The following is a 14,508-nucleotide window of genomic DNA, read 5'->3' as shown; positions in this document are numbered from 1 at the left end:
CCCGCAATGTCCGGAGACCGAATCCAGCATGGGCGACTGTCACAGCACCCATATGTCCATCAGAGTATTTAAATTTCAGTCCGGTAGCATGACGGTGAATTATGTCATTGCAAATTTCCTCCGTCGACATCTTGATGTAGACAACACTTCCAGTGATGGAAAAATGTATGCCTATTACGTCCTGGGGGTGCAAACGTAGATCCTGACGTATGAACTGTTCGACTTCGAATGCTCTGGGTCTTGGATGTTCGGCCTGAAACGTTACTTTTATCGTTGCATGGCGGTACGAGTGCGCCATTGTGTACGTTAGTACTGGACTCGATAGACACAAACACCGCGACGCGGAAGTAAACACCGCCGAGAGCGGAGCGTCGGACGGCGCGCGGAGCAGCTCCGCACGCTAGCACGGCTGCGAGCCGACCGTCGGCTAGACCACAGGCGTAATCACCCTAGGGTTTCTCTATCATGGGACAAGTTTTCCTCCAGGAAGTGCCGCAGTCTACAGTGTTGCCAGATTGTGCAGATAATCGGACTTAGAGAATTAGCGAGTTGGCCAGTTTTTTTGTCCCATGTCGCGATCGGCGCGGACTTAGCCTCTGAAGCGGCCGGCCGCCGGTCGAGTTTTATGTCAAAGAGTGTACATGAACAGGTCTCCGTCACAGCTCTGACATAGATTATGCAGACTAGTTATCAACTGATGCCATACCATATGTTATGGACTTTATGGATCTTCAAACTTCCATCGCAAGTGTACAACCTAAGCACCCATGAACATAAATCGTTGGATAACTGGCCCAGATTAGCAGACAGGATCTTCGTCATACTCTAACACAATGCATCGGTACCATCGATAATAATACCACAACACCAGCTTCAGCGTCCCTGCCACCACACTGCTGCCAAGCACAGACACAACAATCACCTACACTCTCCCAAGAACTTTGTGACACCATCCAAACCTGGTCTTGACACAACAATGGCAGTCTCTGAGTAAGTACCTCTGTCAACACAACACATTAACCTCGCAGACTGTTGACTGTAGTCTTTCGAACTGTGAATGCGCTCTAGTAGGTTCTGTGGCTGTCTCTTGTGTGGATGTGGTCTTGTACTGCGGTTATTCGTGTAAAATAAAGAGTGCTATCTCAAAACAGGACGTGTTATCCGTCACCCTGGTCCTATCCTGGCGCAGGACTCTACATTGCTGACCCATAACGACTAAATACTGATTTATTTTCATGCTAATTCAGATACTACACGTCGACAATACGCCATTGTGCAACAATTGTGTGGTGCAGTCCACAAGACAAGACAATGATTTCAATGTTAGAGCGTATGGTGCTTTGTAATCTACTCTTCTGCAACATTCATCAAATGCAGTGCTCCAACAGTGGACAGTAAGATCTAACAATGGTGTACTACAAACGATTTACTTTGAGGTTTTGTTGCCACTCCCACTTCCCATGAAAATCTGGGACATAATGAGCCACAATAATCCGAACGGTTAGGTTCGCGATCATATACTGTGCCCGACAATAATACCACTGCACATAGATCGCAGCAACAGCCTCAGCATGCCCACCATCTCGCTGCAGCCGAGTTCGGACACAACGGTCACCTACATTCGCCAATGACAACTTCCTCACACCATCTCAACCCGGCCTCAAACGGCGATGGAAGTCTCTGAGGAAGTGCCTCTGCCAACACAACCCTTCACTCACCAATGGGATCAGTAATGCACCTCTTACTTGCGTGCTTCCCACTGAAACTCCATGCATGCCTATACCCCCAATCTCTCCACAAGAGTCGTTTATACAGTGCGCTATCAGGAATGGAGTGGTACATGAGATTACCACCATGCCACGCCCTCCAGCCCATCACAGACCACGCAGGTTACCGCCAGACAAGCTCTGTGTCACTAAGGCTGCAATCGATGAACTCCTAAAAGCCGGAGTTCTGAGACCTTTGAACAGCTCATGGGCTTCACCCACACTGAACATTCAGGATTTCTCCTATTGTCTTGTACGCACTTCTGCTTTGAGGATCAATCACTGCAAGCAAGCGTTCCTGCAGATAGTGATGAGTGCAAATGATATTCACAAGACAGCGGTTATCATGCCATTCAGCTTCTTCGAGTTCCCGTTTACGCTACATGGCCTGAAAAACGCTATTTAAACCAGGCATCTTTTTATTGGTGGTATTTTGTTCAAGCTCCTAACCTGATTTGCCCACCTAGAAAACGTCCTCAGACAAGGGCACGCGTGAATTGCATCTTAAATGAGTTTTCGACACGCTTGCTGATAACGGTTTGTGATTAATGAAGAAAAATGGCAGTTTCGACGTACTGAGGTCATCTTTCTCAGGTATATCGTTAATGATGACGGCATTTGTCCTACACCACAACAAGTGGAATTCATCTTTCAGCTGCCGCTGCTGCAATCTCCAAAAATTATGTCTATTCCTAGGGATGATTAATTTCTATCGCCATTACCTTCTGCAGGTAGTCGCCATTTAGGCTCAACTCACAGAAGTTTTTGCGAACAAGAATAGCACTGGTAAAATGTAAGCTGGCTGGGCCCCCTTGCATGCAGCTCGCCTTTGACCAGCTTAAAGACTACCTTGCACATGTCATGATTTTGGCACACCCACTTCCTCACGCTCATGTCACTATTACATCTGATGCAAATGATTCCTCTATTGAGGCGGTTCTCCAACAGGCAGTGACAGGTTAAGCAATCACTTCAGTTTTCCTCATGTAAACTGAAAGCTTCACAGCGTAAGTGGTTTACCTATGACTGTGAGCTTCTAACGGTTTATGAGGCAGCTCATCATCTCAAAGTTGATATCGAAGGCAGACCATTAGTCATTTACATGGGCCATCAACCGCAGACGCAATCCGAAAGGCATATGCCTCAGGTGATTCAGCCACCTGAACTATACTGCACAGTTTACAATCGATGTGCACCACCGGAAGAGCGCAGACAATGTTGTGGTGGGCGACCTCACAGATCAACGCCCTCTTGTGCGAATCGACTACAACGAATTCCAACAACTACAACACCTTCGCCACGATCCCACTACTTATCTCAGACTTACACATCGCCTGATACTGGGGGTGGGTAGACAGATTTTGGTATGATGTGTTACAAAACCGAACTCGCCCCTTTATATCTCACTGCTTTGGAAGATCATTTACGACGACTTGCACAAATTGTCGCATTCCAGCATCAGCCCAATGACACACTTTCATCTACATCTACATCATGCTCCGCAAGCCACCTAATGGTGTGTGGCGGGGGGGTACTTCCGGTACCACTATCTGATCCCTCCAACACTGTTCCTGTGACTGCGAAGAATGATTGACAATAAATCTCCGTATTGGCTCTAATTTCTCGAATTTTCTCCTCGTGGTCAATACGTGAAATGTATATGGGGAGAAGTAATATGTTGTCTGCGGGTGTACAGGATGGAATGGTCAGACTGTGATGCCTGCTATGTGGGACAGACTGGTAAAGGACTTGAGATGAGGTTTGGTGAGCATGTAGCTTTGTATAGCTGAGAGATCCAACTTCGCTGCCGATCAGGCTGAGAATGGGCACACACTCCCCTCACAGAGGATGGGTGCCAGGTTATTGCATAAAGCTGAGAAGGACAGATTCATGAACTTCCTGGAGGAGATGGAGATATTCTGTCATCTGAGGTCATCTGACATTCACCTGTTCAATGAGCAGGCATTTCAGGTCAGGGGATGTCACAACTCAGGAGGGAACTAATATGGAAATTATTTTTTGTTCATTGTTATTTCATTCCCCCTGCCCCATGTCATATGTTGTCCGACTCCTCCTGAAAAATGCTGTCCCGAAATTTCAATAGTAAATCTCTCCTGATGCACAACACCTCTCTTGTAACGTCTCTTGTAACGTTTGTTTAGCATCTCCGTAACGCTCTCTCGCCAGCTGAACGATCCCGTGACGAAACGCGCCGTTCATCGCTGAATCTTCTCTATCTCCTCTATCAGTCCTATCTGATAGGGATCCAAGATAGTTGAACAATACTCAGGAATCGCATGAACAACCGCATTATAAGCCACTTCTTTCGTGGATGAGTTACATTTCCTAAAGATTCTTCCGATGAATCTGAATCTGGTGTCTGCTTTTCCCCTATCTGTTTTATATGCTTATTCCACTTAAGGTCGCTCTGGATAGTTACGCCTAGATATTTTACGGCAGACGCTGTCTCCAGCTGTTTGTCATCAATAGTGTAGCTGTACAGTAGTGGATTTCTTTTCCTATGTATGCACAATATGTGACCTTTACTTATGTTCAGGGTCAACTACCACAGTCTGCACCATTCATCAATTCTCTGCAGGTCGTTCTGCAAATGTAAGTAGGCTGTTTATGTTTTCTTATTGCCAACGTTACGTAGCGCTCTGTATGAAAAATACTGGCTCTGATGTGTGCAGTCTGTGGCTAGTTTGCATTGTTGTCTGCCATTGTAGTGTTGGGCAGCTGGATGTGAACAGCGCGTAGCGTTGCGCAGTTGGAGGTGAGCCGCCAGCAGTGGTGGATGTGGGGAGAGAAATGGCGGAGTTTTGAAATTTGTAAGACTGGATGGCATGAACTGCTATATATATTATGACTATTAAGGTAAATACATTGTTTGTTCTCTATTAAAATCTTTCATTTGCTAACTATGCCTATCAGTAGTTAGTGCCTTCCGTAGTTTGAATCTTTTATTTAGCTGGCAGTAGTGGCGTTCGCTGTATTGCAGTAGTTCGAGTAACGAAGATTTTTGTGAGGTAAGTGATTTGCGAAACGTATAGGTTAATTTAGTCAGGGCCATTATCTTGTAGGGATTATTGAAAGTCAGATTGCGTTGCGCTAAAAATATTGTGTGTCAGTTTAAGCAGTCATGTATAATTTTTCTAAGGGGACGTTTCACAAATTATTACTAACTTCTGGCGTTGCTACTTTGGTATAAACAATTGCATCATCTGTGAATAGCCTTAAAAAGCATCCGACGCTTTCTACTCTGCGCTTTTTTCTAGTCGTTAGGTACCTTTCGTTGCTCAAGCGATCTACGATAAATTACTGCCAGAAGGGGAGCAAGTTCTTTCGCATAATCTTTATAGAATCTTATAGGTATCTCATCTGGCCCTGAAGCCTTTCCACTACTAATCGATTGTAGCTACTTTTCAATTCCGCTCGGTTATCTCAATATCTGCCATTTCGACGTTCGCATGACGTTTGAAATGAGGGACAGTGTTACGATCTTCCTCGGTGAAACAACTTCGGAAGACCGAATTCAGTATTTCGGCCTTCTCTCTGTTACCTTCCGTTTCGATGCCGATGTGGTTGCTGACAGAATGAATAGATGATTTTGACCCACTTACTGATTTTACATACGACCAAAATACCAATTTTTACTCAGGTCGGTTGATAACGTCTTACTTTCAAAATCGTTGAATGCTTCTCTCATTGCTCTCCTTACGCTCATTCTCGCTTCGTTCAGCTTTTGTTTTCAGATAGGTTTTTACTTCTCTTCAATATGAGATGAAGTGCTCTTTGTTTACGTAGTGCTTTTCTAACACGGCTATTAACCATGGTGGATCTTTCAAATCCTCAAACCTTGTTACAGATCGCTTCATGTGGCTGAACGTTAAGGAAGATTGCAAAGAGTGAATACACATGTGCATTCTATGTCAACAGAGCACAGTGGGGCATCAAGTGCAACCACTTCCTGGCTGGTTTGAGGTCCCAACGGGATGTAACCAAGATGTACATCTCGATCTGGCGGGAACTCTCTCTGGTAGATGCTATCGATGTATTCTTTCAGTCATCGACTGCATAATGCCGTGGGTAGAGGCTGCACCTATCAGAGACATCACAGCAGTTTCATGAGCCAGAGCTCTCACTGATACGTGGATTTCTCAGTTTGGATGCCTGGCGTCTATCACCACTGATCAAGGTCGGCAATTCGAATCGGCCCTGTTCAGTGAACTGTGCAACTTTTTGCGCTACTCATCGATGTCAGACATCTGCCTACCATCCACAGAACAATGGTCTTGTCGAATGGTGGCACTCGCTCCATGGAGGCCAATAAACCGAAGTCCTGCCTTGGAAGCTATTATCAGTGTACTTGGCACACAAACCTGACAAATCTCTAACAGAGGTTCTGTATTGCGAAACACTCTCCTTACCAGCTGATTTCGTGCTTCAACAACCACCAGTTGCAGCCAAGACCCACCCATCCTCGTCACACACACACCAAATGCCTTATAGCATGCCTCTGTGTCACTCCTATCTTCATTCACAAGGCGCTTGATGACTGTGATTTCGTTATGCTCCACAGCGACATGGTCCAGTCAGCTTTGCAAATGCCATACACACACACAAAATGTTCAAATGTGTGTGAATTCCTAAGGGACCAAACTGCTGAGGTCATCTGTCCCTAGACTTACACACTACTTAATCTAACTTAAACTACCTTGCGCGGCCACTTCGGGTGGCACACGGACACAAAGAAAGTGCTTAAACGAAGGATACAGCCTTTCGAAATATTACTGAATGACACGCTTTCAACAGTAACAATAAACCGTCTCAAGCCCATGTGGACCCTGCACATCAACTCGTCCACTGACGCTGCACCGCTTCTTTCATGCCAGCCAGCCCCGTCCCTTGGCACTCAGCTGGGACGTCTGACAACACACATTGAAGCCCCCAATGATTTCGAGGTACATCTCGAGATCCAAAACTTCCTACCTGACGACCTGTGTGTCAAATTAGTTTACAATTTTGTGATCATCGAGGGACAACACCCAGAACACCACACCAAGTATGACTTCTTAGCGTGTCACTTTACACATGCTTAAAAACTGCTGAATGATTTGACTCACACGCTACCACGTCACGGCTGACCCCATGGGATCCGTTCTGGCAGCCAACACTTCCGGCCAATCCTACTAAGGGCAGACTTACCGACCACTAGTACATCTTCAGGACTTTCGCCTCTGCGTGATGAAATGGGAATTTCTCCCACATATGGACATTCCAGCCAGTATACAAACACCGCTTAGACCAACATCTGTGCCGGCCGCGGTGGCCGAGCGGTTCTAGGCGCTTCAGTCCGGAACCGCGCGACGGCTACGGTCGCAGGTTCGAACCCTGACTCGGGCGTGGATGTGTGTGATGTCCTTAGGTTTAAGTAGTTCTAAGTTCTAGGGGGACTGATGACCTCAGCTGTTAAGTCCCATAGTGCTTAGAGCCATATGAACCAACATCTGTAAGAACTCGGACCTCTCCATGCCTCTCCTGCTGATCACGTCTCGTATGGTTTCTCCATCGTCATATCATGGTGGTCACCTGGCCCACCCAATGCTCTGCACTATTGTGGAGGGAGGTTCTTTGTCAGGACGCCGTGATGTATTAACCTCGCTGACTATTGACTGTGGTCTCTTGCAGGCAATCTTCGGAACTGTGAGTGTGCTTTGTTGGTTCTATGGCTGGCTCCTGCACAAATGTGTTCTTGTATTGACATTATTCTTGTAATAAAGAGAATGCTATCTCAAGTCAGGGCATGTTATCTGTCACCCTGATCCACTCCCAGGGCAGGACTATACCAACAGTTATAAGAATGCAAATTTTACTGTATTTAACATTACTTTGAAAGATGATTTAATACTTTCTCATATACCGAAATATTCTCATAATTTCTAACGTCACCTATGATCATAATTAATGGTTTAATAGTGCATTACTAAATAATTATTCAACGATATTAACTATAAGAATCATGAGACCTGAGTTCCTCCTGGCGTATACAATTTGGAAACATCTTCCGGGAACTCAGCCAGGTAATGTTTACGGCTACCGCCGATATTTCGGCGGGAGTACACCCCACCATTTTCAATGCACAAACTGCAACGGACAAATGATGTACAGGCAAATTTAAAACTTCGATTCTTGTAGTAATTCAGGAAAGATAACACACACACACACACTGAACGCTAGTGCCACCAAAGATGACCAGAGTCAGAGGTATCGATAGTGAAAGACTATGAACTAGCTAGTGAGATAACATTGACTCTTTCCCTCTGTTTTTTGACAAGGGAGTGATCAGGATTCCAAGCAGAGTTTAAGCAAAAACCTCCATCCCTGTTTACAAGGTTGCTCGCTAATTCAATCTCAACAGCCTCCTTAATAACACTGCCCCAATAACTGGACGTGCATGCCTGTGTCTCGGTATTGTTATATGACATAGGGTGACCAGTATCCAAACAATGTCCACATATAGCAGATCTACTTGGCTGCTGTAATTGTGTATGCCGTTTATGCTCAATCCATCGGTACTACACGGTCCTGATAGTCTGACCAATATATGCCATGCCACAGCTACAAGGAATGCGATATACACCCGCCTCACGCAAACCAAGATCATCCTTAACAGAACCCAAAAGCACTCTAATTTTAAATGGAGGTCGGAAAACACATTTCGCATCGTATTCCCGTAAAATACGACCGATCTTGTTGGAAGTGCTTCGTATGTAGGGCAAAAAGGCAGTACACTAAGGTGTCGACTCAGTATTATCATCAATCACCTTTTGTACAGTGGTCGATAGCGCAACACATTTTCAATCTGTCTTTCACCATACCCATTTTGACGAAACGTAGCTTCAAGATGGGGCAACTCAGCTGGCAAAGTTCCAGTGTCGGAAATGACATGAGCCCTGTGTACCAAGGTGCGAAGTACCCCTGCACGCTGAGCCAGATGGTGACAACTATCAGCCTCTTAGTAAAAGTCTGTGTGAGTGCGTTTCCGGTAAACTCCATGTCCCAATGATCCATCAGCCTTCCTCCTAACCTAAACGTCAAGAAAGAGAAAGCAACCATCCTTTTCCACCTCCATTGTAAAACGAATGTTCTGGTGGATCGAGTTCAGACGTTCTAAACAGGCATTCAAATTCTCCCTACCATGAAGCCCAACAACGAAAGTATCATCAAAATATCTGAAGAAACAGGCGAGTTTCAAAGGCACCGACTCTAATGGACGTTCCTCAAAGTCTTCTATAAACAGATTTGCAACACAGGTGACAACGGACTACCCATCGCAATCCATCTATTTGTTCGTAATACCGGTCACTGAATAGAAAGTAACTGGATGTCAACACATGTCAAAAGAGATTAGTTACTTCAACACTAAACCTAACCTCAATTAACCGCAACGTATCAGAGGAACACGAGTGAAGAGAGAGACCACATCAAAACTTACTAAAATATCAGTCATTCAACCGCATTCCCTCCAAACGACGTAAGAAATCAGCTGAGTTCCTAATTGATGTCCACACTGACCAACTTGTGAACTTAACAGAGAAGCAAGATGTTTGGCTACACGATATGTTGGAGAGCCAATATTGCTCACTGTAAGATGGAAAGGAACCCCTTCCTTGTGTACCTTCAGAAGGCCATATAACGTAGGGAGAATAGCACTATAGGTGTTAAGGCCTTTGATAGTGTCCTGCGACAAACCACTTTCCTTCAGGAGGCTGTTGATCTTTCTCTCAACACTTTTCGTGAGGCCAGCACAACAATTCAGCCTCATTGCTTCCATTAATCTTTTGTCATTTATTATAAAATTATAATTTTTAACAAAATAAATAACTAAAAAAACAATTTATAACAAACTGACCAACAAACAACAGATATCAACCATGAAAACCACGACGTAATGAGATATCGAGATGTGCACATGGCCGTGTATTGGGTGGAAATGAGCTGCAGGGTCACGTGATAAACAACGAACGGATGACGTCAGCCATCAGAATTTTCTTCCATAGAAACCTGGATGGTGCCGTGATGTGATGTGATGGCTAGCATAGATGCCGCCGTTTGAAATGGATTTCGGAATGTTTTGACAGGACGTGACATGAATAGACGTGACAGAGTGTGAATTGGCCTTAACCGAGAAGCGAAATACAATTTTTTCGATTTAGCTTTGAAAATCCTTTAATAATGAAATAATTTCAAACAACTTTTCATCTCCTATTTTACTTCGTTAGGGGACTTCATTTCCAAAAACAGTGAAACACAATTTTCTTTTTAAATTTCTAACTGAGAAGATAAATACGAGTTTCATAGATGTAGCTTTAGAAGTGCTTTAGGAGTTCTTCAATAATGATTTATTAGAAAACTTTCACCCAGTGCTTTACGTCCTTAATATTGAATTTCCAAAAATGCTAAAACACATATTTTTCTATTTCTCACTGAGAAACCGGATAGCAATTTTCGTACTTCTACTTTCAAAATTTCCTTAATAATGACATATTTTCAAAAAGCTTTTCATCCTCTACTTCCCCCTTTAGGAGGGGAATTTCGAACAGTTCCTTGTTAAACGATGTCTAAAAGTGCAAGGTCCACACCCTCTCCAAATTCCAAGTATCTATCTTAGCAGTTTGGGCTAGGCGATGACGACTCAGTGAATCAGTCATGCCCTATTTCTACTCCTTATTCATTGAACTTCCCAAAACAGTGAAAGACATATTTTTTCACTCCAACCAATATTCAAAACTTTAGCTTTAAAAACGCTTTTACAATGTAATACTTTCATTCATAACAATTTTCAAAACTTTAACTTTAAAAATGGTTTTACCATGAAAAACTTTCATAAAAGTTTTAAACCACTAGGGTTGAATTTCCAAAAACAGTGAAACACATATCTTTTATTTTTGACACAAACGCTAAATACAAATTTTCATAGATTTAGCTTCAAAAATGCTAGCAAAATAAAATATTTCCATAAAAGCTTTCCCTTATTTCATCCCAATAGGGGTTGAATTTCCAAAAACAATGAAACACGTATTTCTTCATTCCTTACAGAGAAGTCAAATACTAATTTTCATAGATCTAGCTTTGAAAATGCTTTCATAATGAAATAATTACATAAAACTTTTCGTATCCTATTTTACTTCCTTAGAGGCTTAAATCTTCAAAAGCACTGAAAGAGGTATTTCTTATTTCTAATCTAAAAGTGAAATACCAATTTTGATAGATGTAGCTTTAAAAATGCTTTAATAGTTCTTTAATAGTGATTTATTTTTAAAACATTTCGCTCAGTATTCTACCCCCTTAGTCACTGAATTTCCAAAAACACTGATATCTTTTTTTTTAAATTTCTGATGGAGAGACCAAATACCAATTTTCGTAGTTCTGTCTTCAAGATTGCCTTAATAGAGGTATATTTAAAAAAAAGAATTTCATCCCCTATTTCACCACCTTGAGGACGAAACATCGAAAAATACCTTCTTAAACGAGGTCTACAGTATAAGATCAACATCCTCTGCAAAGTTCAGCCTTCTATCCTTAGTGGTTTGGGCTGGGCGATGATGAGTCAGTGAGTAAGTCAGTAAGTTGGGTTATTGCCTTTTATATGAAGGGATCACATAGCGGGTCTCTCATTCAGAACTTGTATTTGAATGTTGTTTGAGTGAATATTATATTATCCCTCATGTAAGAAGGAGAACTGTCTACCATCACATGTTAGAATTCAACAGTGCAACGATCATGGTCTGTCGAGACAGTTATTGATCATTCTGCTGTGTTGCTACTCATATCGATCAGGATCCAACACTATCATGAGAATATCAAATAGGTGAGTTCATGAGAACTACATTCAACGCCATGCAGGATCTCAATGGCCCCAACCATGTAGTGTCCTAAAAGACATACGTACTGTTTACTCTGCCATGCGGGATCTTACAAACATGTCGTATATCATCACCTAAGAAAATGACATGGTTGAGGCAAGGACAGTGCACTGATCTCAGAAGCACCATGATCCATCAGTATGGTGACCATTCGTGCAGTTTCCTTCGACATTGCAGCAGAGAGGGGCAAGCTGATAGTGGTGCGCCAAACAACACTGGACATAGGAATGGCACCGCATTGTCTTTTCAGATGAGTTCTGGATTTATACATAACATTATGATGTATCCATTCGTGGAGGCTCCGAGGAGAACAAACGTTGTCAGAATTTTTTGAGGCACTAAATAATTTTCTGTCACTCCAGAGGAATATTTATTTCCCTCTGGAAATAACCTAATGACTGCAGTGTTTTATCACTGAATAGAGCAGCAATAGTCAACATGCTAATAAAAGTGAATAAACTAACTTACTTTTGTTGTGTTAAGACTTCGCTGATTGCCCATAGTAAAGACTCTTCTGTAATGTTGTGGAACAGTAATTTAACTGCATATCCTTTAGCCTCAGCTCGAATTAAATTCACATTTTGATCTCCAAGTATTGGTATTCCTAAAACTGGAACTCCATGGTAGACAGCTTCTTGAAGGCTATGTATACCACCATGTGATATAAACAACACAACTTTCTTATGTCCTGTAAAAAACAAAATAACATTATTGGCTAAATCAAATAATGGAAACCTCAGCTGCAATATCAACAATATAAGTAAAAGACAGATGGCTACTCACCATAAAGATGTCACATTGAGTTGCAGACAGGCACAATGAAAAGACACTTACACATCAGCTTTCGGCCAAAACCTTCATTAGAAAAGAAAACACACACCCATTCACTCACACAACAAGGCACGCCTTACATACACATGACCGCCATCTTCTGCAGCTGGGACCAGAAAGTAATTTTCATACAGAATGGAAGCAGCCATCTGGAGAGGACATGGAAGGGGAAGGAGTAGCAGGGTATGGGTAGGAGGAGCGTGCAGGGACTAGACTACCAACAGGTGCAGCATTGGGAGGCTATGGGTCCCGGATATGAGGAGAGTGGGGGGGGGGGGGGGGTAAAAGGGTAGAAAAAGAGGAGGAGCAAAAAAGGAGAAAGACAAGTGGATGTATTGGCAGAATGTGGCACACAAAGAGGGGAATGGGACAAGTATAGGGGGAGGTGATAGGGCAGAAAGGGTGGAAGCTGTTGGTTTGAGGTTGTTAGGACAGTAAGTTACCGTAGTTTGAGGCTGAGATGATGCTGGGAGTAGAGAATGTACTATAAGGATGACTCACATCTGCACAGTTCTGACATGCTGATGGCGGAGCAGAGGATCCAGATGGCTCAGGTAGTCAAGCAGCCATTGAAATCAAGCATATGACATAGCCACTTTACAGGTGGCCTGGCGTCTGATTGGATAGGATAAGCCTGTGACAGGAATGGAATGGGAAGTGCTGGGTGATTGGATGGACAGGTCTTGTACCTGGGTTTTCCAATTTAGGAGGTATGGGAAGGATCTTGGGTAGGAAATCCCTCATTTCAGGGCATGAAGGTAGGTAACCAAAGCCCTGAAGAAAGATGTGGTTCAGTTGATAAGTCCAGGACGGTACTGAGTGACGAAGGGGCACTCTTTTGTAGCTGATTCTTGGGGGCGGTGGGGCGTTTGGGGGTGTGGGGCAAAATGGCATGGGAGATCTATTTGCAGACTGAGAGTGGGAGATAGTGCCTGTATGTGAAGGCCTTGGTGAGACCCTCAACATACTGCAGATACTCTGTCCCTGGTGGCCAGGCTGTATAGGAGGGACCTTTTGGTGTGTGAAGGATGACAGCTATTGATATATAGGTACTGTTGGTGGATGGTTGGTGGGTGTAATATGGGCAGAGGTGTGGATGGAGCCATCAGAGAGGAAGACATGGTCGCCCAGGAAGGTGACATTCTGGGTTAAGGAGGACCAAGTGAAGGTGCTGAGATTGTGGAGGAATGAGGATAGGGTATCTTGGCCATGACTCCTGATTGTGATGATATCATCAATGAACCTGAACCAGACAAGGGGTTTGTCATTTTGTGAGGCTAGGGAAGTCTCCTCTAGATGGCCCATAAACAGGTTGGCGTGTGAGGGTGCCATGCAGGTGTCCACGGCTGTGCCACAGATTTGTTTGTATACCTTCCCCACAGAGGAGCAGTAGATGTGAGTTAGGTGTATGAGGTGTGAGGTAGTGGGTTTCAAGTGTGATGGATGTTGGAAAAGGTAGTGTTCAATAGCAGTAAGAACATAGGCACAAGGGATGTTGGTGCATAGGGAAGTCATGTCAACAGTGAAAAGTGGGGATCCAGGACGTAAATGAGTGGGGATTGTAGAGAGCTGGCAAAGCAAGTGGTTGGTATCTCTGATCTGAGAGGCTACATAATGAGCAATTTGTTGGAGGTGTTGTTCAGTGAGGGTTGAAATTCTTCCAGTGGGGTCACAATAACCAGCAACAATGGAGCATTCAGGATTGTTGGTTTGTGGATTTTGTTGAATATGTAGAAGGTAGATGTACAGAGTTTCATAGGGTGAAGAAGGGAAATGAATTTAGGGGTGAGGTTGTGGGAAGGGCCTTCAGCTTTAAGCAGAGGATATGTTAGGCTTCTGGGATGTGATCACTCTGGCAGAGTTCATAAGTGGAGGACTTGGATAATTCGCAGAGGCCTTCTGCCAGTTTGTCACTGTGATTCATAGCAACAGTGGTGGAACCTTTGTCTGCAGGTAAGATGATATGGTCAGGATTTGTTTCC

At 43.6% G+C, this 14,508-nt stretch overlaps 1 protein-coding gene across 1 annotated transcript in view; it reads right to left on the bottom strand.

Annotated features, from left to right (window-relative positions):
- LOC124797911 (UDP-glucosyltransferase 2-like) overlaps positions 1-14,508 on the bottom strand; it is a 133,515-nt gene that overhangs the window by 56,585 nt on the left and 62,422 nt on the right. Inside the window, exon 5 of the mRNA XM_047261040.1 lies at positions 12,164-12,383. Coding sequence (XP_047116996.1) covers positions 12,164-12,383 — 220 coding nt within the window. The remainder of the gene's footprint in view (positions 1-12,163; positions 12,384-14,508) is intronic.

Source organism: Schistocerca piceifrons, chromosome 1, assembly GCF_021461385.2.
Source record: "Schistocerca piceifrons isolate TAMUIC-IGC-003096 chromosome 1, iqSchPice1.1, whole genome shotgun sequence".
Classification (NCBI taxonomy): Eukaryota; Metazoa; Arthropoda; class Insecta; order Orthoptera; family Acrididae; genus Schistocerca; species Schistocerca piceifrons.
Note: the sequence above shows the minus strand (reverse complement) of the source record. Positions and strands in the feature narration are given on the sequence as shown.